The 27,825-nt window shown below is 30.9% G+C and overlaps 6 protein-coding genes across 7 annotated transcripts; 2 read left to right on the top strand and 4 right to left on the bottom strand.

The window, feature by feature from the left end:
• Positions 1–956: 956 nt before the first annotated feature.
• LOC101265522 (probable voltage-gated potassium channel subunit beta) lies at positions 957–5,596 on the bottom strand. The gene is made up of 4 exons (XM_004252958.5): positions 4,839–5,596; positions 3,084–3,227; positions 2,094–2,258; positions 957–1,282 (listed from the first exon to the last, which is right to left on the bottom strand). Exons 1-4 carry the CDS (start codon positions 5,406–5,408, stop codon positions 1,169–1,171), a joined length of 993 nt encoding a protein of 330 aa, XP_004253006.1. The 5' UTR covers positions 5,409–5,596; the 3' UTR covers positions 957–1,168.
• A 2,138-nt stretch (positions 5,597–7,734) lies between these two features.
• Positions 7,735–9,393, bottom strand: LOC109119172 (uncharacterized protein At4g13230-like). Its single transcript, XM_019211487.3, has 3 exons — positions 8,935–9,393; positions 8,283–8,402; positions 7,735–8,043 (listed from the first exon to the last, which is right to left on the bottom strand). Exons 1-3 carry the CDS (start codon positions 9,058–9,060, stop codon positions 7,924–7,926), a joined length of 366 nt encoding a protein of 121 aa, XP_019067032.1. The 5' UTR covers positions 9,061–9,393; the 3' UTR covers positions 7,735–7,923.
• A 1,361-nt stretch (positions 9,394–10,754) lies between these two features.
• Positions 10,755–11,162, top strand: LOC104645225 (glycine-rich protein 23-like). The gene has a single exon (XM_010316554.1). It carries the CDS (start codon positions 10,755–10,757, stop codon positions 11,160–11,162), a length of 408 nt encoding a protein of 135 aa, XP_010314856.1.
• Positions 11,163–12,037: 875 nt separating this feature from the next.
• Positions 12,038–13,408, bottom strand: LOC101265809 (inositol oxygenase 5-like). The gene has a single exon (XM_004252959.4). The coding sequence runs from the start codon at positions 13,168–13,170 to the stop codon at positions 12,301–12,303; it is 870 nt and encodes a 289-aa protein (XP_004253007.1). The 5' UTR covers positions 13,171–13,408; the 3' UTR covers positions 12,038–12,300.
• Positions 13,409–16,777: 3,369 nt separating this feature from the next.
• On the top strand, positions 16,778–17,409 carry LOC109119116 (uncharacterized). The gene has a single exon (XM_019211441.3). The coding sequence runs from the start codon at positions 16,838–16,840 to the stop codon at positions 17,288–17,290; it is 453 nt and encodes a 150-aa protein (XP_019066986.1). The 5' UTR covers positions 16,778–16,837; the 3' UTR covers positions 17,291–17,409.
• A 2,906-nt stretch (positions 17,410–20,315) lies between these two features.
• Positions 20,316–25,658, bottom strand: LOC101265417 (probable leucine-rich repeat receptor-like protein kinase At5g63930). Of its 2 annotated transcripts, none has more exons than XM_019211310.3 (3): positions 25,034–25,658; positions 21,567–24,559; positions 20,316–20,927 (listed from the first exon to the last, which is right to left on the bottom strand). In XM_019211310.3, the coding sequence occupies exons 2-3, from the start codon at positions 24,508–24,510 to the stop codon at positions 20,578–20,580; spliced, it is 3,294 nt and encodes a 1,097-aa protein (XP_019066855.1). In that variant the 5' UTR covers positions 24,511–24,559; positions 25,034–25,658; the 3' UTR covers positions 20,316–20,577. The 2 variants fall into 2 exon arrangements, with proteins under 2 accessions (XP_019066855.1, XP_025884495.1); XM_026028710.2 differs by having other exon boundaries at positions 21,567–24,564; positions 25,034–25,656.
• Between the last annotated feature and the right edge of the window lie 2,167 nt (positions 25,659–27,825).

The following is a 27,825-nucleotide window of genomic DNA, read 5'->3' as shown; positions in this document are numbered from 1 at the left end:
AACTAAAATGTCCCATTTTGAAGATCAAACGAGCCTCCGGAGCAAGTAAAACCTCCATTTTCTCAATTTTCGTGTGTTATAGTCCATGAATTTTGGTGATCTAAAATTCCGACATCTTTTTTGTTCAAAATTTTCCTAGACTTTCGTTAAGTCGTTAGCTATGGAGCTAGTTGGTCTGACAGCCAAAACGGTTCATTTTCAAGGTCAAACGAGTCTCGAAGCAGGTAAACCTCATTTTACCGATTTTCGTGTACTATAGTCAATGGTTTTTTGGTAAACCAAAATTTGACTTTATTTTTGTCCAAAATTTTTGTGAACGTCCATTTAGACATCATTTATGGAGTCAGTTGGCCCTGACGGCCAAATCGTCTCATTTTGAAGGTCAAACAAATTACGGAGCAAGTAAACCCCTCATTTTATTTATTTGTGTGCTATAGTTCACAATTTTTTGGTGATTCAGAATTTCTACATCTTTTTTGCCCAATTTTTTAGTAGACGTCTATTAAGACATAAGCTATGGAACCATTTTGACGGCCAAAACAGCTCATTTTGAAGGACAAATGAGTCCCGAAACAGGTAAATCCCTCATTTTACCGATTTTTGTGTGCTTATAATCCATGAATATTTAAAAAATGGACTAATCAGATCTTTTAACCTAAACTTCAACTTAATCTCCACTAGGAACTAAACAATCTTTAACTCGTCTCCATTGTGTCTCGTGGAGTCCTATTAGATCTCTTAGTAAGCCCTTGTTGGCATATCAGGTGCCATTGAACACAGTCCAGGGAAAGCATCTATCTATAGTGATAGTGATCCATCGCCTTGACTTGAGTCTCCACCATATCTATGTCCTGTTGTCATGTAACATAACTTTTGGAGTTGTCTAATCATTTCGTAAGTTGGAATTTTCAACATGAAGTATATGAAAAATATAGTTAAAAGTACTCACAAGCAACTTCAAAAGCCAATATAATCATTCATCCACTTAAAGAAAAGTAGAAAATTCACCATCATTAAAGGTTTTTTGGTTCAGAAAAAACACCAACTCTCATAAGTGTCTTCAAATATGGCAAAGCAAAAGGGGATGCAAATACATAATGATGAAAAAACAAACTGAGTCTTGAACAACACTGCTCTTTTGAACTACTAATGGATCTCACAAATTTGTCTACCTATATGAATCTTGGCGCTTCGGTTTGCTTTGAACAATAGCTTCAATCTTCTCCATCACAGCAGGTGTTAACATTGGAATCACATTGATAGCTTTCATGTTCTCTTGAATCTGCATTAATGTAGACCAAACATGAGATACACCACGTAAAATTTGCTCGAATCCTAACAAATGTTGTTGAACCATATGTACTGCAATTTTGGAGGATCCGACATATGCCTAGGTTTTTTTTTAAAAGAGTCCAAGCAACATAGACTAATATTACTTTCTGTTTCATTTTTTATGACACTCTTTCCTTTCCAGTCTCTTCCGAAAATAATGACAGAGTTCATATGGTACTTATGTTATGCGCCTAAAGTCTTTTATTTCTTTCTTAAACGTTGTGCCTAGTCGAACATAGTCATATAAATGAAATGCAAAAAGTTAAGATTCTGTTCAGTCAAAACATTAGGAGAAAGTGAAAACAATGCAAAAAGAAGATTGTTAGTCTTTTTTTGCTCAGATGTCTATGGAAATAAGTTGAATCAGAAGAGATACAAAGTAGAAACAAAATCAAAATGAGTACATATTTCGAAACCAAAGCAAGAGGATTCTTCCTTTTAGTACTTTTTAACTTTGGATTCGGGTGCTGGTGGGGGTGCGGGTGGGGTTATGAGGGCTTAATACAGTTAGCGGACACGTAGAAAAACTCTAAAAGTAAGCTCAGAAAGGTATAAAAAGCAACATGTTTATCAAAAAAGAACGAGAAACTCCATGAATGCATGCTTTAATAACAGAAATAACACAGGCTGTACACTGGAATCTCAACTAATCCAGATTGATATCAGTTATTGAAGTGAGAGTTAACACTGAAGAAAAGAATTATTGTCTGAAAGGGAAAGCTCATGAAATGAATAACAGAATAAGGGAAAAACTAACGGACCTGATACTCTTTGGTGGCACCAGTAATAACAGATGAGACATTAGGATTTGCAGCACACCAGGCAATTGCCAGTTGAGGCAGAGGTACACCTAGTTCCTCAGCAATTGGTTTCAATCCATTTACTTTCCTCAGCACATCATCCACCAAGGATCTGCTGGCAAGATTCTGCAATGCATAAGATTACTAGTCAAGTTTCTTCAAAAAGGAGTAAGATTAAAAGAGTGGCAATTCCCAAAGAAAAGTTAACAAAATAACAAAGCATGCATATATATACGCATTAATACATGAAGTTTGATAAGCCCGCACATACATATATCTGATCTTACTTACACGGAAAACTTTAACTTTCGATTATTGGACTTTTGGTTCATCAATTTGGAAGCAACTCATAAAATAGAGACTTTTATAACATATGAACACAAATCATGACGAATAATAAAAGAATTCTGAATCCACTTGCCAATAGCACTTCCTTTTCTTGTAAGTGACTTTTATCTTATAGTTCTAGGTTGTAGCACATAAGAAAATGTAAAAACTTCTTTTTTTGATGTTCTAGACTAGAATTGTTAAGAAACAGGTTTAGGACATCCGCTCACAAACATTAAGAAGTAAGAAATATCTGCTTGTGTCCAAGTAAGGGAAGAATTTCTTTTGGCACACATATACCATCTACCATCCGTTTTCAATGAACGAAGATACTAGTTAAAATCACAAGAACTATTTGCTTGAAAGATCACTGAATGGTCTTAAATTTGGAGAACTTCAAACAGCTGACCACTCAATGAGCTGCTCAAAGAAATTTGCCATATATTTATTTAGGAAGCTGTAATATTTTACCATTTTTTAAAAAATAAAATAGGAAGCTGTGAACTAGGAATTAACAACGATCTAAGTGAATATAAGAAGAGCATTAACTTAAAAGACAATAGGAGTGGAAAAGTAGAGCTCCCAAACAAACGGGATTTTCTTGTAAAACTTTGAGGGTTCTACCTTGTAATTTTCCAGTGCAAATCGACTGTCTGGTGGAATGTTCCCTGAGGTATATTTTCCAGTCAGAACGCCTGAAGCGAGAGGACTCCATGTGGTAAGACCAATTCCATAGTTGCTATAGAGAGGGAGGTACTCAGATTCAACCTGCAACCATTCAATGAGGTCCATGTATTTTTAGAGTAAAGACACATGGCAAGTTGCAAACAGGGATAATGACATTGGAGCTACAAGCGAAGGCCAATGCACTAAAATCTGACAAGTTCAGGTAATGAAATTCATGTCAGCATAAAAAAATGGCAGTCAGCCAATATGTAGCAGCCAGCAACGTTGAACCACTCAACAAAAACAGCCTAAATCAATAACAGATCCTGAGGAAGAAGAAACAATGGACAACATTGGAGCTCCTACTGTCCTACACCATACTCAGAGTTGGAGTACACCTTCACAGAAATTTCTACAGTTGGCGACATGTTCAATGAAAGGCAACAGATTTTTTCCACATACAAACTAGACTTGCAATACCCTGAAAATCCTCCACTGAAGTTGTCACAACAGTACCTTGTACGTACAGCTGTAAAAGAATGCAGTTTTGCACTGAAAGGTTTAACTATAGAGAGACCTAGAGGATGTCAGGGAATATCTCTTTTTTTACCTCAAACACCTTGTCAACTAATTATCGCCATCAATCCACTCCGTCTATTTTTTTCATTTCACGTGTCCTATTTTGACATTGATTTGTAATATGCACCAGATCTAGCCTGTGCATTCATTCAGCAATTTATATGAAATGAAAGATTAATCTTCTATCTAGTTGAACATCTGCATATTCTACTACTCTTGGAATTAAGGAATCTATACTAACCATATTAAGAAAACAGAAGTTACTGTCACAGCATTTGCTCAACTAAGGCATCTGGTTAAGCTTCGGTTCTCAAAACCAACACAATACACAAAGGTACTATATTGGGAACTGTTGACAAATCGCCCTTACATTAATCAACAAGCATGGTGATTCCCAAACAAGTTGGGGTCGGCTGTATGAATCCCATCTCTTCATTAAAGCTCATTTATAACATCATCATACTAAAAACAACAAACCATAACACAACAACAACAATTTTGCATCATCCCCAAACAAGTTGGGATCGGCTGTATGAATTCAAGTTCTTCACTTTAAACTTATTTCATATCATCATCATACTAAAAACAACAATAAGTCATAACACAAGAACAACAACTATGCTTCCATCCCACATAAGTTGGGATTGGCTATCTGAACATCACTACTTCATATAAGCTCATTTCATATCATCATCATACTTGAAACAACAACAAACCATAACACAACAGCTATGCCTCAGTCCAAATAAGTTGAGATCAGCTATATGAATCCCATCTCTTCATTTAAGCTCATTTCATAACATCATCATACTCAAAAACAACAACAAACCATAACACAACAACAACAACAACAATAACGCCTCATCTCCAAATAAGTTGGATCGACTATATGAATCCGTCTTCTTCATTTAAGCTCATTTAATATCATCATCATCATCATCATCATACTTAAAAACTACAACAAACCATAACACAACAACAACAGTTATGCCTCAGCCTCAGCCCCAGGCTGTATGAATCCCATTTCTTCATTCTAAGATCATTTCATATCATCATACTAAAACATAAGCAACAAAAAACCATAATATAAACTAGAAACAATCTAAATCCAAGAAGCAGAGTCCAAAAAATTACCTTATGCCTAGACAACAAGTTATACTCAGGCTGCTCAACAATGGGACCAACAAGATCCAATCTTTGAGCAACCCCCCATGCTTCAGTAATCTGCTGAGCTGACCATTCACTTGTACCCCAATAAAAAGCCCACCCTTTATCAATCACATAGTTCATAGCCCTAACAGTTTCTTCAATAGGTGTACTTGTATCAGGCCTATGACAATAGATCAGATCTACATAATCCATATCAAGTCTCTTCAATGAAGCTTTTGTTCCTTCAATTATATGTTTTCTTGAAAGCCCTTTATCATTTGGACCAGAACCACCCCAAAATATCTTTGTTGACACAACAATGTCCGATCTTTTCCACCCAAGTTCACGAATCGCTTGACCCATGATTTCTTCTGCTCTGCCATTAGCATAAACCTCAGCATTATCAAAGAAATTGACACCATGGTCACGACAACACTGTAAAAGGGTTTTTGCTTCTTTAACATCAAGTTGATTTCCAAAGGTAACCCATGCTCCATAAGAGAGCTGTGATACCTTTAGACCTGATCTGCCTAAATTCTTGTATTGCATTTGCATTTTTTGAGGGAGATCAAGAATCAAGAAAAGGGGAAAAAGATTGGTCTTTTTAAGAGAATTTGTGATAGAGTTTAAGTTTCTTTGGTGTGTAGATTAGCTGTTTACACTTGGCATAATAAGTTGTTGGGACTGACAGTGAAACTATTGATCTAAGCACTGAAATTTGTTGTGATGTGACATATTACGTTACGTAATTACGTGTATATATTTATTTTAATGTGAATGAAATTATGATCGTGATGTTTGAATCAGCTTATGTATACATGTTTATTGTAGTTGTGATTTGATACGTTTTGATGATAAGAAATTATAATCGTGATATTCAAATCAGTTTGACTGTACATAGTGACGGATCTAGGATTTTAATATTGTGGGTGCTCTAAATGTAGCGGAGTGATGTGATGTTAGGTGGTGTTCGAGTTAGCTTGCGTAGTTGTGTGCATTTAATTGTTTAGATGTGACGCTGATTAATTACGAAATTATGATCGTAATGTTCGAATCAGTTTATGTATACATATTTATTGTTGTTGTGATTCGATACATTTGATAATAAAAAATTATAATTGTGGTGTTCAGATTAGTTTGAGCGTACATATTTATTGTGATATGATGCACTTTGATAATAGAAAATTATAATTATAATGTTTAAATCAGCTTATGTCTATACATTTGGCTTGATGTGACACACTTTATTAATTAAAAGAACTATAATTGTGGTGGTCGGGTAAACTTGTGTGTATACATTTGTTGTGATGTGATGCACTTTAATAATAAAAATTATAATTATGGTGTTCGAATCGGTTTGTGTGTGCACATTTTTTTATATGAGCTTATGTGTACGCATAAATATAAGATAACTCGATCCATCAAAGCTCGAATATGACAATGTTATGATTTGATTGAGTTGATCAAGTCAAAATGTGAATCAAAACTATGTATTCTGTATATTTTTAAAATATATACGGTAATTTAGATACTTTTTCTATTCACTTTTATTTATCACTTATTTCTAAAATAATTTTTTATTTTTACTTGTTACTTTTGACATATTAAGAAAAAATAATTATTCTTTTTTCACGTTTTACCCCAGCATTGATACTACATCCATATAATTTACCAAGATTCAATACTATATATGTATCGATAATTGTTTTCTTAATGAGTGTATCAAGTTAAATATTGACAAGTAAAGTTGAACGAAGAGAATAATAATTTTAAAATAAATAACGATAGATAATTTGTGACGGAGGATAGTATACTTGGCTCTTGTGACATAGGATTGTGATATGCATTGAAGTGTGGGGAATATTATTTAGCATATTTATGAGATTTAAGGTAGGTGAATCTTTTATTTTTTTAATTTCCTTTTTAGTTTATTACTACAATGACAGTATGAAGTACAAAGTTTCTGACCCTTTATATTTTTGTTCTTCTTTTGGTAGCAACATAATTATTCCATTGTGCAATTAATTTGTCTTCTATTCAAAATAAGTTTCTTTTTTTGTTATAATAGAAGAATTTTATTATAATAATTAAAGATCATTTATATAAAAAGAAACTGAATCGTATGAAACAGATCGATCAACATTTCTTTCAAGAGTATTAGTAACAAACGAAAGAGATGTTTGCTTTTGTTTGTATTTTTGATATCATGTAAACTATTTGGCTTTTTTCTTAAACAAAATTAAAATAATTATGCTAAGTCTAATTACAATTTTTCTTACTTTCTTTATAATAATGACAATTAACTTTTGAAAAAGAAAAAAACTAAATACAGTACTTGGGCTTGGCTCCTGGCTCATCCATCCTCTATTTGGGCTTGGACAACTAAAACTAATCCATGGGCCTGGTCTTGATTATTATGAAGCCCAACTTTTATTCCATCCCAAGCCCATTAATCCATTTTTGCCTCTATTAATGATCCACTTGAACCTGTTTGGATTACATCTCGACAAGAAGCAAGCCAAGAAGTACTTCACTATCCCATGCATGGGTTGAGTCGAGTTGAATTGAGTTCGACTTTAGTCTATTCCATTGTCAAACAAAGTTTGAGTCGAGCCTTATCAAACTTTATTACAACATTGAATCAAACTGAACTTAATTGAACTTTTACTAAAACTTAACCTAGCTAGGTCAAGCCTAGCCAAGAGGTATTTTTTATCACAAGTACCTAGGTACGAAAGAAAAAAGAAGTAATTGATCACTACTTAAAAAAAAATTAGTAAACGACGAATTCGATAATTAAACAACATAATTTCTCACTAGTTCTATTTCACATGAGATAATTACAAAATTTTATAAGCTATGATTTTTGTTTGATGGTCGATTAACGATAATATATAAAAGTTTTATACCATCAATTAAATGACCTACAATAACATGTAATTTCTTGTATGATATAATAATGTGAAATAAATCAAAGCATCAGGCGCTAACTTGTTATAATTAATTAAATACAATTTGAGATAAATTCTAATATTGACGATATATAAAACTTAAATTCGATATAATTAAGTCACTTGCCAACTACTTTATTCTTGATGTCATTTGCTGTGTCTTTGACTTTATCCCATGCACCTTTTTCTTCCTTTTCAGTTGCCTTTTCTAGTGCTGCTTTTGCCACCTCTGAGATTACCTAATTAATCAACATAACATTAATGAAATAATAATAATAATAATAAATTAAGAATTAACTAGAACAATTTTTATCGCTAAACAATAAATAAATCAATTCATTGCTAAGTTTATGTTAGATATATATGTTATATAATGATAAAATAAGATTTATCTTGTTATTGATCGAAATAGAATGATATTCAGAGATTAACGATAAATTTTATAGCTATATAAATAGTTAAAAAAAAAAGAGCTTACATTTCCAGCACTATCAGAAACAGTTTTTTTGACATATTCTCCCACACTTTTCACTTCTTTAGCTCCTTCTTTTACTGCTTCTGCTGCTTCTATTATCTTTTGACATGTCTCTTTATCAATCTTCATTAAAAAAAAATCCAAAATTTAAACCAAAAACAAGAAAATATTTATATGTGTATACAAAAAAAAACATTATTAATGTAATATTCAAGAAGAAAAACGAGTGTTCCAGGTTCAAATTTCAATAAAAGCATACAAATCATATACCATATAATATTATTTTTAATTATTTGTTTAAGTGATCTTAGTGAACAAAGTTACTCGATACTATTTATATTCGTAGAATTGTGCATAAGCTGAATCAGATAGTATGGTTATTTTAAAAAAGATAAAATGAATAAATTAAAGCTCGAATATTTACGTATATATTTAAACACGATTAATGCAATATATTCAAGAAGAAATATGAGTGTTTTAGGTTCAAACTTTAGTGATTAAGGCATACAAATATACTCAATGATATATCTTTTCTAACCGTGCGTTCAGATTTAATCGATCAAGTTACTCAATATCAATATTTATGCTAATGAAAAATCAATTAATCGACGTGCGTATAAGTTAGACTCGATAAACTAAACGAATAAAAACTCACTTTTTGAGAAGGTCTTGTGGCACTAACAAAGTCTCTATAGATCAATACATTTCCTGCAGGCACAATCATGAATCTAGTAGAAATACAATTGGACATGTTGGCTATAATTACTTTTAAATGAGCCATGTCTTTTTCTTCTTGATTTGCTATTTAATTTATTTCTCTTAAGACAATTATAATAATAATAATAATCTTTGATTAAAAGTTTTTACTTTTTTTTGTTTTTTGTTTTTTGTTTTCTTTCCTATGATATTGCTAGTAGTTGTATGTTGTAAATGTGAAGAAGCAAATCATGTACACAAGTGTCTCTTTTTGAGGTTTTTGTTGCTATAATGGAGAGAAAAGTTCTATGGTTAAGAACTAATCATGCTAATTAACTTGAAGAATCATAGCGTAAAACTTATCCGCATCAGGTGTTTATATCAAGTCAACAGCAATATGCTATGTGTTTAAATTTATATTTCATTTTATTTAATCATAATTAATTAATATGTGTTCTATTTCATTAAATCACATAATAACAAAAATTGTATTGACTTGATATAAACATCTGATACGAATAAATTTTTTCCTATTTTTTCTATCATCACAATTTTAACAATATCTCTTAACACAAATTAACCTTCTCTATGGTAAGGAATGATTTCTCTTACGTAGACTTTACGTGCATAAATTTAAATTAATCGGATCATTAAACTTCACATAATAATAATTATTATTTCTATGAAACTTTGGGTATATTTTCCTTTTATTGATCCCAAAGAGAGTCATGCAATTCTCTAATAGAAATTGTGTATAGGGAAATGTAAAATAGAGAATGCATGACTAATTAATTTCATCTACAATTGTTACAAGTGTTGATGAAAGAGTATGCATGAAGTTGCATGGCCAGCTTGAATTGCGTGATATAATAATTATAAACACAATAAATATACTATGAAATTTGTTTTTATTTATTTATTAATGAGTTGACATTTATAAAAACATTAATGATCTATTCTTTTCCTTCACCTAACTCTGACTATACTCTATAATGTTACTCTCGAGATGTTGTATATGGTTGAGTTTTAATGTTAACTTTTATATATATATCAGATTTATATGAATTCAATATTTTAAACGTATCTAAGAGAATAAATATAAAATTTAAATTATAAAATTAATATGTTTCAGGTCATACGTTTTTGAAAGTTTTATAGTTATACAATATTAAAATACATTTAATATGATCAATCAAAATTTTCAAAATTCTTTCATTTTTTTAAAAAAAATTATATTTAGTTCAAAGAGTATCTCATAAACTGAAACAAATGAAATAATTCATGAATTTTTTTATTTTTATAAATATATATTAAGAACTTCGAAACATAATCACTATTTTCATGAAATTTTTTCAGAGATAAATCTACCATAGCCATTTTTACAGATATTTTGATTTAATCTGTGAATTAGAAAATACTAATATTTTTTTAAAAAACAGAAAGTTTGTCAGTAGTTTACTGAAAATCTATTTCCATCATGCGTTTTTCAAATAAACTAATTCGATGAAAAATGAATAATTTTTTTTTTATTAATTAAAGATGAAAAAAAACTCGATATCTAGTAACATATTATAAATCTTTGAACCGGAGGGATGGAGGACAAGTACTATATTTATTGTCTTGTCCTTAATTACTCAATTGTCCCTCAAATGTATCTTTAAATAGACCTTTTGTCACAATTTTTTACATACCACAATTCACCAACCTTAGACTATTTTTTGTTTTGTTTGTTTTTGTGTGTGTAAGGAGATAGAAACATAAGTTTTTGGAGTAAACAAAATGGCAAATTGGTCCATAATATTCATATTTGCACTAGTACTAGTCCATGCCAATGCAAGAAATATTCCTGAGGTTCAAAATGTAAACACTAAGACTTTAAGTACTAATTCTCCAACACCAAGCAAAATTGGAGGACTTAATGACAACAAAAATTTTATAACATATGGTGGCATAGGTGGTTGTTCCGGAATTGGTGGAGTAGGTGGGGTGTTGCCAATACTTGGCGGTGCCGTTGGCGGCGTTGGTGGTGCCGCCGGTGGTGTTGGTGGAGTCGGTGGCGGTCTTGGTGGTGCCGGGTTCAAAGGGATTGGCGGCGGTGTTGGCGGTGCCGGAGGTGTTGGTGGTGGTGGACTAGGTGTTGGTGGTGGAATTGGTGGTTATAAAGGTGTAGGAGTTATTATTCCTTGAAGTGTTTTACTATATAGTGTTGGTTAATATTTTTATTTTGTTATTGCATGCATGTTATCCTAGTACTTGTGTTGTTTGAAGTGTCTAGTATTTAAATTTTATGTTTTTAATTAAAAGTGTTAGTATTACTATTATTTCCTAGATCATTGTGTTATCTAGTATTTTATTTCCAAGTTATTGTGTAATAATTAAGGATATAATAGTATAGTTTGCTTAATTAGATTGTGTTAATTATGTTCCCAATTTCATTGGGCTTGTTGGTTTAACTTGTTTTTTTTCCCAATAATTAATTCTATCCATTTCTAGTTTACTCTTTCAAGTTTTTAATAAATCATGAACGTAATCTTTAATGGATGTTATTAATAGATTCTCTTTTCAATGTCCGACGATATATTTGAGTCTTTTTTGTTATTTAAATATTTTTTCATTAAATTTCGAATTTATTTTGTGCGTTCTCAAATATTTTGTGCGTTCTCAAATATTGCTCATTATGTAAATAAGTTAACAACTCAAAGTGTATGACCTTACTTATTATACGTTTTCACCTCAGTGAACCATAAACACCTAAGCGTTTTCTGCTTAAGGATGATGTGTATTACTGAATGAGATGTGTTTTTTATGTGATAAGCTTATTTGAAATAAACATTGGACACATGAGAATATATACAACTTATTTTTTAAAATAAAGTTTTCAAAAAAAGTTTCTAATAAAAATACGTTTTATGAATTCGCTTGCTCAATTGAAATAAACTATACTTCAAAAGTATATATCTAAATGAAATTTTTTGTCAATGTTAGGATGCAAAAAGTATTAAGCCAAAACAATATCCTAAAAATATGAAAGATAAATCATAAGAGATGAGTCACACATAGTATATAATAAATATTAAATATCATTTTATTAATATCATTATTAATTATGTACATGTTCAATCTCTTAGGGAAATAATGGGTATTTATATTACAATTTTCCCATTCCATTCCCATAGAGACTATTAAACACTCCTTGATAATAAATTATAATTACTCCAATAGTACAAACTATATATTATACAACCTAATCCACATCTCACAAATTATATCTACCATATAGTAAAAAATAATTTGTTCATAACTTCATATATATATCACCTCCTTTTCACCACCTTAGCTTTGCTGGAAAATATTTCTCAATTAAAGACATATAATAAGGTTTTACTTCTTCCACATTAACATGAACTTTGCTTTTACTATACAAATCATATTTATTAAAAACATGAAGCCACTTCAAATTTTCTTCATCTTCATCATTCATTAAATGTTTATAACCTCCATTTTTATGCAATGGATAAAATGAATGATACCTTATAATAAAAAGTCCAGCTGATGGTAATGTTGTACCATTTTCTTTAGCAACCATGTACATATAATCATCATGACCCCATGACATCATGACATTTTCTAGTCCAATAGAATCATTATATATTCCATTTTTTGTGTTATAAATTGGGTTGTTGAAATCTTGATTTTCTTTAAAATATTTATGATGAATATTTGATTCATCAAATGCACATCCTAAAGGGAATGTGTCACCAACAACAGCCCATTGAGGTAAACCACCAAACTTAGGTAAAACTAATATTTTACCCAAATCATGAATTAAGGCTGTTAAGTGTAACCAATCTTCATTAGGATAATCTTTTCTAATTGCCTCAGCACTTTGTAATAAATGTTGAATTTGTGGTTCATCTAAATCAGGATCACTATCATCAACAACATCATTTAATAATTCACAACATTCCCATATGCTCATTTTTGCTTTGTCTAATTTTATGTAATCTTCTCTCATTTTCTTCACAAAATCATAGGTTTGATTTATATGTTGTGTTTTGTAGAATTTTTCTACCCCTTTTTGCCTTTCACTTTGTGCATTGTTGTAGTCCCTAAAATCATGTCCAAATGCATTTGTTTGAGGCACCATAAATTGGTCTTGGTCTTGGATTTTTTTTCCCTCTAGTTGGATAGTCATTTTTAATGATTAAAAAAAAAAGTGAAATAATTTGAAAAATCTGGCTCAGATTGTCAACTGGACCTTAATTTTTACTCACGATATTGTTACAGATAGAACTACAACAAAGAACACAAATCTCAAATTTGAGAATAATTGAAAGTAATTAAAGCAAAGCAAAGAGGGATAGGATAGGTTAGGATAGGATAATTAATATAGTAAATAAGATAAAAATAATAATTTGATTTTGATGGGATACTTGGGTAAAAAAATATAAAAATTTCAAGTATTTATAAGTGTTGGTAATTAAAGTCATTCCTTAAAAATCTCTAACTAGATATTATTTTCACCTCCCATTTTTTCTTTTGTTATAATAATTCTATTTTTATTTATGCTTATTATTATCAACTTGACAAATGTTTAGTTTGGATACTAAATTATACTAGAGGATAAGAACAAAATATAGTTTGAGGTTTGGGGATAATGTGGATTTGCCCATGTAAATAGGTGTTTAGTTTTAATCAAATAATATTTTAACAAATTGTCAATATTTATATTAATATCCCTTAAATATATGAAAAATCATTTTATATATGCCATAGTGAGTCATTACCATGTTTAATGTAACATGCCCTTTTTGAGTACAATTGTCATAAAATATATATATTTGTTAGCTGTTATAATAATTTGAATGATCTGTCTATATTTTTAATTTTTGGTAATTCGATGTTCTATTTGAAATTACATAATTTTATAATAAGATTCGATGTGGATTTCATCTTACTTAAATATTTCGACTTTTACTTTTTTTGTGTGTAGATTTTAATTTGCAATTCTTGAAAAATCATATTGCACCACTTATTGTACATGATCATTTCTAGGGTCAGCACTATTATAGATAAAGCTTAAAGTCATTGAAAAATATGATTTCAAATAATATAAGATAGAAATACCTCCATCATTATGTATGGTTACTTTCACATAACAAATTTTTGCCCTCCATTATGAAAACCTAATCTATATATTTATTTCCTTATGCCAATCAGTGAAATTGTTTGAAGATCATATCAAAAGATTTGTTCTTATATTATTAATTACCCGAATTGGGAGTTTATTTATATTTTTCTGCATGTCCAGACCTGTCGATTGGAACGTAGATTATAATATATATGGAACTGGCTCAACATAAAACTATTTAAACGAAAAGTTAAAATTGATCTAAATCTGATACTACGATAAAGAAATGCATCTCAGATCTAACTAAATTTAAAAAATTAATTCATTACGTAAAGATTGTTCAAGATCATATGTGGAGACTAATGATCAATATCATTTAATGGATAACATAATTAAATGATCGTAAACAGGTGTGGTGGGATAGATGTGATCCTTCAGAGGTCTCGAGCCTTGAAAAAAAAGAGAAAATTACGATTGAAAATGTTTTTTTAATGAATTTTATGGGACATGAAATTGAATTAGTCAAATTAGTAAACAACAAAAGTCAACCTCTTTTAGTGTATTCATTTCAACCCATAAAAAATTGGGCTAATATGTGATCCAAATAATTAATCCATGAGAAATCTTATTTAAAAAAAATATTTTAAAAGACATTTTGCTTTATTTGGTATATCATATATACAACCATATTAAAGGGAAAAACATATTTTCGTTAGGTACTAAAAATTCATAAAAAAATCAAACAAAGAAATTAAAATTTAGGAGGAATTGAGGGGATCTGTTTATAACTTTAATATGCTCATATATTAACTCAATCTATTTTAATCTGTCAATAATACGTCTATTTAAAATCTCTAATATCATATCTATGTAATTCAAAAAAAGTAATCATAAATATCACGATGACCAATTATTAAAATCTTGAACAATATTATAGGATCAGCATGCTTGTTACATCAATTAAAGACGTGGAGATTTTAGTATATATAAATGTTCAATCACTAGTCATTAAACGCAGCTAATCGATCCTTAGGATAAAAAGGAAACTTTATTATAGTGCTTGGCCATGATTCATATTTATCACGTACGGAGGCGAAATTAAGAATTCATAAATATTTATAAATATTTAAAATTTAAAGTCTTAGATTCGACTTTAGTAACAAAGCTTATATTAAAGTTACGCAAATAATTTTGACTTAATATTTTAATATTTATTCAATTCAATATATAATTTTTTCTTTTATAAACTTAAGATTTTGAATAAATCACGATTAGTCCGAATGTTTTTTTGCACAGTAAAATCACACAAAGGTCTAATCAGAAAAAATGCACACATTAAACTATGCTAGTTATTTACCTAAATTTTTGGGATATTGTTTTTGAGTTTTCTATAAAAATATTTCTTTTTTTTATTCTTTATCTTATATCTTTAGCCTATCGATTATGCATAACTAGGAATAGGACCATGAAAGCAACGACCATACTTGAATAAAACAAAAAAAATAAAATCAACAAGAGTTTGATCATAATTTTTTTTTAGTTAAAGTTAAATTTCGCAAAATTAAACATATTTAAATTAAAATACTAGAATTTACTTTAGAAATTTTAAGAATTTCAAAGACATCAAAAAGTTATTTCACTTTACGTGCACTAATTCACCCATTATTAATGCTTCAAAAAAGTACTACAAATTTAAGTGACCAAACCATGAGGTGCTAATCGCATATTCTACTTTTCTTAAAGGGGTTTCGTAGTAAAATTAAAAAAAATCAATACTATTACTATTAGCATGACTAATTCCAAATACTTTTTTAAAAAAAAATTATACGTGTTCAAGTAACTTATACACATTTAACTGACTATACTAGTTTATCATCTTCGATCTATCACAAGTATAGACGTGAGTTAATTTTGTCCATCAAGATTTAGATAACTAGAAAAAGTTATATATTTTTTTGTCCTAATTATTTATATGACATTTTCCTTTTGAAGTGGTTTGGGTTTGGGACTTCTATGTTAGAGGTTTCAAGTTCGAAATCCCTCGCCAGCGTAAAAGCAAGGAGTTCTTATGGATCGAGCTCGTCGCATCGAATTTACCTAGTGCGAGTTACCTCTCCTATGTGATTTGTGAGCTATTGCAAAGGAGTGGAGATATTATCCTATGCATTCCCAAAATGATAGCGAATGCGTGTTTCCCTTGTCATAAAAAGAAAATAATGACACTTTTTTATTTGACAAATACACTATCTAACATTTTATCCATATTGGGTCCCACTTATTTGACAAAAAGTCCATTAAATATACTCATATTAAGTATAATTTTGAAACATTTTAAAATATTTTCATATTTTTTAAACGCTATATCAGTCAAACTCTATACATCATATAAATTGAGATGAAAAAAAATCATATTTTAGACGCAACTTGATTAAATCTAGAGGGATCATCTTCCACCTCCCATAAACATAATTATCGAGTAACTCTATCAATAACTTTTTAAATCCGCTTTATTAACCACCAAGTCAGTCTATCAAATCCTAACTATTTCAAATACATGAAAAATATTATTTTCATATTCATGGTACACCACTTTACCATAAAGGAATATAATCATGTAGCTAGTTGCCTATATCTATATATAGCCACTACAACTTCAATTTTTTTCATAACCATTCATTCATAATATATATATTACAACTACATAGTTTATCACACACACAAAAAAAAAATCATGAGGCCACACAACATTTTTCTCCTCATATTAGGCCTTGCTACTTACATTACTTTCATTTCTTTAAAACAACAACCTCATCATTATAACCACTACTACTATTTTGGTAACAACATCTATAACATCCACATTATCAATGGCTTCACCAACAATTCATCTCTCCCATTGATAGTATGGTGCTCGTCCGATGATGACTCCGGTGACATCGGGGGACGTGCCCTCCAAGAACGCGATGATTTTAGTTGGAGTGTCGAAACGAAATTTTGGAAGAACACTATGTACTTGTGTACAATGAAATTGGATCAAAAAAGGAGGAAATTTCAAGCATTTCATGGAAATAGAGATGTTCAAAGGTGCAATCCTACTAAGCATTGTTTTTGGTTGGTCAAAGAAGATGGTTTTTATTTTAGTAATGATGAAATATATTGGCAAAAAGATTTTTCTTGGATTTAAGTGATCTTGAGATGTATTTTTGTTAGTCTATTTTTTTCCCCCTCATCATGACGAGAGGTTATGTTTTTCGAATGAGTTTAACTTATATATATCGAGAATATATTCAGTTTTGCGATTGAGTGTTGTTACGCCAAATTTTTGAAAACTAAACTTTAAATTATTTGATCAAAATTCACAAGATATTTCTTTGTTACTTACCTTAGTCTTTTTCTATAAATTCAATCTCTTTCTAATATTTCATTTTGTTATATATATGATGACTAATCCTTTTTTTTAATTTTGGTCCTTGTGCTCTTTATGTTTTTAACTCATGCGAAGCACTATATATATGTACGTCAAGGACATTTTATCATGATAATAAAAATAGAAGTCATTTACTTGAAAAATGATTATTATATAAAAATGTATATTTTAATTAGATGACGAGTGAAAAAAGATACATACTAGTGGTTAGGGTATAAATTGACACCCTTTTGTTGAAAAATCACATTCCACATAAATTAATAATTTTTTCTATCATATATATATATACTATATGTTAAAATCTATCGACCTATTTCTGCATGCTTGCTTACTTATTTATATTTTGCGGTTCTAACACTTCCTATTAAAAATTTTAGCTTCATCGTGATCATGCACTCTCTGATTTTGTCAATTTTGTGTAATATTTTATAGTTCAAGTTTGTATGACACGAATAAAAATATATTATTTTATAGTTTAATCATCTTTCATGTGAGAAATTTTAATAACTCAATTGATCAAATAATAGAACTTTTAATTTTGTTAGTCTAATAATAATAATTTTTTTTAAAAAAATAAAATAATCGTCTGTTATTTCAACCATCTCTTGTGCTCTCCACTTCAATTAGTTTCTAATTTTAGACTAAACTTTTTCTTAAAGTTTTAGTGTAAGATGGGACATAATGATCACATCCAACTTTTCAAAATAATTTTTTTTTAAAAATAATGTATATCAAAATAGTTAATTAAGACATGTAGATTGAAATGCGGCTATGTATATAAAATTATAAAATTAAAAGTTAGCCAAAAAGAAAAAAAAAGATTTTTTTTTGTTCCACTAATAATAAAATGATAAGATAGTGCGTTTGCCCATTTAAGAAATTAGGTTAGGAAAAAAATTCTTAATGAATCATCCAAAATTGAACACCATTTTTAGTGGTGTCTCTTGTCATTTTCAAAAATTTGATAGCAACAAAGTGTAAAGTGTGTATAGGCATGGTTTTTTTTTACAAGTGTATCGATCTGTTGTCATAATTCATTTTAAAACGAGTTTGAATTTCGATCGGTAGGGTTTAAAGGTTAATTTAAATTTTAAGTTACTGTTTATCATGTATCATGAAAAGAAAAAATGACAGTGAAGAAAATATAGCAACTGATTAGTTATTTGCATCTTCTGAACATTATATTTCTTCGTCGGTACTTTGCAAAATTTACCTTTAAGTTTTGATGGTACCTTTTTGTTACACAAGACTTCGAATGCCGCAAGCCTACTCTTCGTCCATACACACCAATTCGATGTAAGACATCATCGTCGATATCTCTACTTTCTTGATATAAAGAGTCAAGATATATACTTGAAACTATCTCTCTTGTGAATAACTTATGTGTTAATTCTTATTTCCACGCATGCCTCATGTATTTCATCATTGAATTAACGCTTCAAATACTGTGTTTTTATCAAAATTCTTTGAACTTCAGAGTATATCGCTACACCTTCAATAAACAAACCATTTTTCAAGCTAAACAACTAGCCTATGATAGCATTAGGATAGGATCTTTGTGGGACTCAATGAATCAAGTTTTTTAATTGAGCTAAAGTTGCAAAATTTTCTTTTGGATATATAATATATATATATATATATCCAAAAATAATATTATATTTAAATATATCTAAAATATGATATCATATTTTCATCAAATTGCCAGTTATAAAGTATAGATGCATTCCATTTAATAAACTAAAAAGAAAACAAAAGACAACAATTTTTGTTTGTATCTCTAATGGTGTAAATTTAAACTCCTAAAGCTTTTGTTTTGCAACTTGTCCCATTTATTTAGTCCAGTTAATAATTGATTTTTCGTAGTGCTTTGTTTTTAAGTCATGATAATCTTATTTAATTAAGGAAATTAATTAATTAATTGACACCATCGTTTTGTCCCTTCTCAATCATTGAACCAGACAACGAATTCATCTGAATTCAGTATTTTTTTTTATATGTCAAATTCCACCAAAATTTTAGAACTATTGTCTTCGATCTTATAATCGTAAAAGTATAATAAGTTTGAGTAATAAAAACTCTAAAAGTCGAATTTATCAAATTTAAATATTAAATCCGTCTCCAAATCGAACTTCTCCCAAGTTGTGCAATTACCTTTCAAATTGTGTTAAAGCCAAAAACTTTATGAACTTATGCATCACCAAAGTAGCTATTTTAGTTCTTTTTTTAATTGATCTTGATAAGTAAAACATGCAAATGCTTTCTGTCAACAGCTACCATATTCCACAAAGATATATACAACTTTAATTTAGTTTTATGTCACTTGTAAGTTGTAATTTGTCCTATATTAATTTAGAAAAAAAAAATGAGCTATAGGTTTATGATTGCAAAAAGGTATTCTTAATTAGTTAACTATTGCTTTAATAACCTATAGTATAATTGAGGAGTAGGGTTGGTAAAATGGTTTAAGAATAAGTAATCGTTTTGATTAATTTCATTAGATATATATCGTGTCAATATGTAAAATATATACATAAACATATTTTTATTTTTTGGGAGTCTAGTTTACTTTGACTTTTAGCTTGTATAAATATTAGAACCAACTTGCTTTGTTTAATAGGATTTTGAGAGACGTCTTCACTTTTTCTTGTCAACTTACTCAGTGATGTATGTAGAAATATTTACAAGCTATGTTGCTCGAATTTTTTAAAAATAATGTCCGGTGTATGTCAGATCCTTCAAAAGCTATGTATTTTTGGAGGATCAGACAGAGTAACGTGAGATATTATTTACATTTTGAGAAACATGTGGTAATTCTATTATTCAACTGTAGAATACAATACAAGAGCTAATACTAGAAAGCATATCAGTCTTCGCGCTATTTATATATTTAACTTATGTTGTTCGAACTCTTCAAGAATGCCACCAGATGCATGTTGAATACTTCAAAACTAGTACATGTTTTGCGAATCGGACACGGGTGATGTAACATTTTTGAAGAGTCCGAGCAACATAACATAATACATTATGTTTCTGTCATAGGGAGATCAACTTTGAGACAAGATGAAGTTACCTTCTTGCTCATCAGACTCCATCAACATTGACACAACTTCGCGCATTGAAGGGCGATCAGCCGGGGACAAACAAGTGCAGACTAGACCAATTTTCAGGACTGTAAGCATGTGACTAACAGCAGTTTTATCTGTCAAATCCAATCGGATATCGAGTACCCCTGGTGTCAACGAATTGTCTCGAATAAAATGCCTCACATAAGTGACAAGATCACCTCCTTGATCGAGTGGCTGCACCGGTGTTCTTCCTGTTAGCAACTCCAAAAGGACTACTCCGTAACTATAGATATCACATTTTTCTGTTACCTTCATGGTGTAAGCATATTCTGCAATGGGAAAAACAGAACCGTTAAACTAAGTAGACGCGTCTCCTTGCTCTCTTCAAATGGTATTACCCTTATTTCATGTAGTTTCTAGCTTTTGGTATATCTATTATCATCTGTTGTTTACTATGTTTAGGTGATCGCATTATGTTGTTGATGTTACTATTCCTTGCATGTATACTCTGTACTCTTTTCTACTAGTTGTATTGTTCTCTTCGTTTCACTTGAGTCGAGAGTCTTTTGGAAACAGATTCTACCTCTACGAGGTAGGGGTTAGGTCTGTGGACACTCTACTCTTTCCAGACCACACTTTGTGAAATTTCACTGGGTATGTTGTTGTTATTGAGTATAACAAAAGAAGCAAAAACGTTCACCAAGGAAACACAAACACTAGTACTATTTGCTAGTCAAAGTGTGAGGAAAACTAACACACACTAGTCAGCTCAGAGGAGGAACTATACGTGAGATTTTTCGTGTACATGCACTGGATTTCGGCGAAGAGTTATAATCATTGCTTATGTATAATATATATTAGTGTTGAGCATTAATCTAGACGGTCATATGTTTCTTGACATTATTAGCAGACAGTAGACGGGCTATACTACGGAAGTCTCTCATGAAAAAATAATGAAATGTACGTACCAGGAGCTATGTAGCCATATGATCCTGCAATTGCAGACATCGACTTAGTTTGAGGCATGTCGATAACTTTAGCAAGACCAAAATCACCAACATGAGCTTCCAACTTCTCATCGAGCAAAATATTGTTTGACTTTATATCGCGGTGGATGATCTGTGGTTTGCAATCATGATGTAAGTAAGAAAGTCCTTCAGCTGCCCCAAGAGCTATCATAAAGCGTTGAGGCCAATCCAAGCCACAAGATGCACCGTGAAGCAATTCACCCAAGCTACCTTTTTCCATGTACTCGTAAAGAAGCAGATTAGAACCTTGATGATAGCAAAAGCCATACAGTTTTACAATGTTACGATGCCTAATCTTTCCGAGAGTTGAAATCTCTGCTCGGAAACTCTTTTCTATGTTATTACCCTCTCTGTTAGAAGCCAGCTTCTTAACAGCGATTTTTCGTCCAGATTGCATGACTGCTTTGTATACCGTCCCAACAGCTCCTCTTCCTACAACATAACTGTCTTGAAAATTGTTTGTAGCCTCAACTAAGTCTTGGAAAGTGAACTCCTCTTCGGGAGGGAAATATATGTCCGAAGCTGGAAATGACATGTCCTTATCTTTCACTGATGCAACCATCTGATCAACTGGTTTCCGCTTCATCACATACAAAATTACCATAATCAAAACAAGAAAGACACCACTACCAACAGCCACAACAACAATAACAATCTTCTCTCTTGGACCACCTGCATTTTTGGTTGGAGGATCAGAATTAAACGGAGGAGATTCTTTACATCCACCTAAACGACCACCACAAAGCCCATTGTTTCCAATAAAGCTGCTGACATCCATATTCTGAAAGAGTGGTAAATTAGGCAATGGTCCAGTGAGGTTATTGTATGAAAAGTTACAGCTCATTAGACTCGTTAAATTTCTGAATGTGATTGGTATTTCACCACTCAGATGATTATTGTTGAGATAGAGAGACTCTAGTAGAATAAGATTTCCAAGCTTAGGCGGTATTGAACCAGAGAGATTGTTGTCACTAAGATTCATCGCGATCTGCAGACCGGTAAGATCACCCAATTCTGATGGCATTTCACCTGAAAATGAATTTCCACCCATCTGCAGTTCGTTCAAACGAGAAAGCCTCCCCAATGATACTGGTATCTTTCCAGAAAACTTATTATCCGAAACCAAAAGACGTTCAAGCTGTGCTAGTTTTCCAATTTCATCAGGTATAGTACCACTAAAGCTGTTCCTACTGAGATCAAGTCGTTGCAACTCCTTGCATTTCAGAATTTCTAGTGGTACTTGACCTGACAGCAAATTAGACGAGACATTAAACGTCACAAGTGTTTCAAGATTCCCTATCTCACGTGGCAATTCATGTGTGAAATAATTGCCTGAAAGATCAAGTCTTTGCAACTTTCGACAGTTTCCAATCTCAGGAGGAATTAAACCACTGAACGTGTTTTGTCCTAATTCAAGAGCAGATAGATTACTCAATTTGCACAAGCCATAAGGAAAATTTCCTTGTAGCCAGTTACCGTCAAGACGAAGTTGTACCAATGAGTCACACTTAATAACACCAGATGGAATGACTCCATGCAAATTATTTGAACCAAGATTAAGCCAAATCAAATTAGAATCCCTACAAATATTCGGAGGAATTCCTCCTGTTAGGTAGTTGTAAGAAAAATCAACAACCCAAAGTCGGCTATAGTTCCCAAGACCTTGGGGAATAGTTCCACTAAGAGAATTCTGAAAGAGCTGTAACTGAACCAGTTCAGTGAGATACTGAAATGAAAACGGAATAGAGCCATATAAGTAATTAATCGACAGATCAAGACGTTCCAACTTTCTTAAACTAGAAAGTTCCCGAGGTATCACACCATTGAGCTGGTTATTAAAAAGATACAACAATTTCAGCCCCTTTATTTGACTGAACTCATTTGGTATGTCTCCTATCAGATAGTTCTCTGAGAAGTCAATTTCTATCGCTGACGAAAGATTCCCAATGACTCTTGGAATTGTACCGTTTAATCCATTCCGGTATAAGTATAACCTCTTGAGAGATTTGAGCTTACCTATTGCAGCAGGAATTTCTCCAACCAGGTTGTTCTGGTATAAAGCAAGCAGTTCAAGTTTTGTACAGTTTCCAAGTTCCTTCGGGATATAACCCGAGAGTTTATTGTCCCAAAGTACAAGTTGTTTCAATCTTTTAAGCATACCGATCTCTTTGGGTATATTTCCTCCAACATTGTTTTGTGCAAGACCAAGCACTTGTAAGCTCTTGCAATCACCAATCTCCGGGGGTAAGGTTCCAGAAAGCGGATTCTGCCCCACTCGAAATGTTTCCAACTTTTTTAGTTTCCCGAGTGATCGAGGGAGTGAACCAGTGAGATTATTGGTGTATGCAACAAAAGAAACTAAAGAAGAGAGTCTCCCAAACTCCTCCAATATAGAACCAGATATCATGTTGTTAAACAAGTTTAAATCTTTCAAATGAGAAAGGTTATACAATTCATCAGGAATCTGCCCGTAAAACTCATTATCATGGAGCTGAAGACTCTGCAGTTTCGAGCAGTTTCCTATTTCTTTCGGAATATTCCCTGTGAATCTATTGAAAGACAAGTCAAGAACGGTTAAGCTCACGAGACCACCAATGCTAGAACTCAAAGTGCCTGACAGATTCATTAAACTCAAATCAAGAGATTGCACAACTGGATTATAATCAAAAGTGCAATTTACACCTTTCCATCTACACGGCGTCTCATCACTAGGATTCCAATTTCCAAGATTGTTAGACTCGTCCTTTAAACTCTTCTTTAACTCAAGTAGGTACATTCCTTCAGCATTCAATCCTTCTGCAGGACAAACCATCGTAACGGAAGCCAACAAAATAACTATCCAAATCAGAATTAAACCAGTTCTTGAGTCATATACTCCAGACATTACGAAAACTCTCAATAATCCAAACTTGAACCTTGATCTGTTATCCAACCTATACTGGTACAAATACTGAAAATTTTAGAAAAGAACTCACACTATCACACATTCAATCATCAAAACAAAGCAAATGAATCAGCAGAGCTAGTTAGAGAGCAACACTGACAAAACCAGTGATGGATGTAGCATATAGTTAACGAGTTCAACTGAACCTAATATTTTCAACTAACAACAACTATGCTTCAGTCCCAAACAAGTCGGGATCAACAACCTAATACTTTACACATGGAGTATAAATATATACATATATGTAAAAGACTGAACAGATCAAATTTAAATCCTCAATTCGACAAACCAAATCAAAGACTAATCCAAATAAATATCCAACAGATTGACAGATTAACCATTTCAAAGAATTCCAAAACTCAGAATTGCCAAGAAACTCCACCAAACAATGTAGAGCCAATATGCTAGATTAACAAGTCAACTATATAAAGAAAATCCATTAAAGATCAAAACTTTATCATACCTCTAGACTTTTGTAGCATCTCTTCTTCAAAATGCTGGAGACCCCACAGCCCAAAAAAGCAAAGACAACCAAGAACTGTCAAGTGATTCCTTTTGTTGATAACACAGCAAAAACCATAGAATCTTGAAATGGGAAAATTCTATATATAAAACTAAAAGCTCTTAACTTTTTCCAAGAATTGTGGAGATCTTCTTATCTATATGCACAATTTTATGAAAAGGGCAAAAAGATTCAAACTTCATGTATCTAACAAGCAAAACAAAACATGGGAAATCAAATGTAATGTTTCTAAGTGAAGATTTTTCTACCCTTTTCTTTATAGATGAAAAATTCCATATTTATGAAACTAAAAGCTAATACTTTTTTCCCAAGAATGGTGGGGAAAAGGGTAAAAAGATTCAAACTTTATGTATTTAACAAGCAAAAAGAAACATGGGAATTCAAATGTAATGTTTTAAAGTAAAGATTTTGCTACCCTTTTCTTTATTGATGAAAAATATTGAAAAGATGGTTTCAAGAATCTTATCTCTCTCTCTAAAATGTTGCTTTTGAGTGCTTCAAAGGGTCACTAACTGTCAACTTTCTAGGCATTTTACATACACTTTTTTCAGAAAAATATTCATATGGACTTTTGAGATTGGACAGCTTCTTCTTTGTTGTTTTTTTTTTTGGAAAAATTGTACATGAGGACTCAGATGAAGTGAAATCAGATGGTGATGCTAGCAATGGTGTCATCTTCTGTTTTTTATTTGAATTTTTGCAAAAAATTATTGCTTATAATATATGATGCACGTCTAGATACCTCAATTTGTTTTGATTGCGTCTATGATGAAATTGCTGGTATTCAAAATCTTGATGAAATAATAGGGGGTAATTTTTAGAACTTGAACATAGTACAATAGGATTGTAGATTTGGAACGCTGACGTGACACATAAATTTACATTTAAACACTTCATGCATATCTAGACACCTCAATTCTTTCTTATTATATTATATCTGCAATGACATTGTTCATATTCACGACTTTGATGAAGTAATGGTGATTAATTGAATTTGAAAAGGGTATAATAGTCATTGTTCTAAATTCGGAATCAAATAACGCTGGTACTGGTATTGGTAAACACTTGATGCTGACGTGACACATAATTTTTAAAGGTGTTTAAATGATTATTTAGATACTTCATATATATCTAGACACCTCAATTCGTTCTTATTATGTTTGTGATGGCATTACTCTTATTTAATTGTTAGTTAAGATCAAGTTAAATATCTAACTACATATTATATTTATTTTTTTAACCGACGACTATCATAAAATATTTTCATGTACATAAAATAATAATACAGATTACTATATACACATTATCTTCTCCCGACCTCATTCGTAAAGATATTGATTGATTGTTATAGTTCTAACTTCTAAATATCCTTTTTTTTTTTTCATTTGGTGTTGGTATAATTTTTTAGGCAATTAAACTAAATAAGAATATGCAACGTGATGACCATTCTTCCCCTTTACCTACTCTATTTTTCATCCTTTTTACAATTAAAAAAAAATCTTTGAAGATTAATAATATATATATATATAAAATTCTAAATTTCATAAATAATGAAATCGTTTATATGTTCTTGTTGTTTGCAAGGAATATATCAATAAGGCTCAAACTCAAAAATCGTAACATATATCTAACACATAAAATATCACTACATTAAAACTTTGAAACTAATGTTATTTTTATTTTTGATGTTAGAATATCTTGAAGATAAAATCTTTAAACAAAATCAATAATTTTGTATAAATTAGGGTAAGAATATCTTTGAATATCTTCTATGCTATATTAATCAATTCTATCCCATCAAATTATGCAAAAAGATTCTTTTAATTTGAAGTCAACGTTAAATCTCAATTTTGTCCTTAGATAAATGAAACAATAATTTGGTCAACATGTACTACAAATCAATTTATTTTATCTTCTGAACCATTAATAAAATAATAGTAAAAATATACATAAACTCTATACGCCGACAATTTCTATCATTAACGCGGAGAGTAACTAAATTTATTATGGTTATATATTCCTTTTGTTTCAAAATAGATGTAATTTTTATTTAAATATCTGTTTCAAAATAATTATTCGTATAGAAGTTGAAAATAATTTGTTTTTACTTTTACTTTTAGTAGTAATTGTTTTTGAAAAACTTCATATTGTTCTAAGCATAACTAGACCGATTTAATTTTTGAATTCAAGATTAAGAAAATATATCTTATTGAGTAATAAATAGACTAAGTGCTAATTAGAGCTGTCAATATGGGTTAGGTCCGTTGGGCCGGCCTGGCCTAACCCGAAATTTAATAAGGCTAAGCTAAGATTTTTGAAATCCATTTAAGAAAAAGGTTTTTTTTGCCCGATTTGAATAAGTCTGCTTATTTGGGAGGCTTGAGAAATGTCGATAGGGCCGGCCATGGGCCAATAAAAATTAATTAAAAAATATAATATAATATTAAAATTTAAAAATAAAGAGAGTCCAAAATCAAAACAATTAGTTTAATATTTCTATTTATATATTTATACTTTTAGTTGAAAAGAAAATTAATAAATATCAAGGAAAATGCACAAAATACCCCTAGACTATGACCAAAATCCCAGACACACCTTAACTAAACTAAGGTCCTATTACCCCTGAACTTTTTTTTTTAATTTTATACATCTTTTGTCTTACGTGGCACTCTATTTGACTCCACGCAATTGAGGCGCGTCGGAGATATTTGGATGCCACGTAAGCCAAAGAG

The sequence above is a fragment of the Solanum lycopersicum genome, chromosome 12 (genome assembly GCF_036512215.1).
Source record: "Solanum lycopersicum chromosome 12, SLM_r2.1".
Lineage (NCBI taxonomy): Eukaryota > Viridiplantae > Streptophyta > Magnoliopsida > Solanales > Solanaceae > Solanum > Solanum lycopersicum.
Note: the sequence above shows the minus strand (reverse complement) of the source record. Positions and strands in the feature narration are given on the sequence as shown.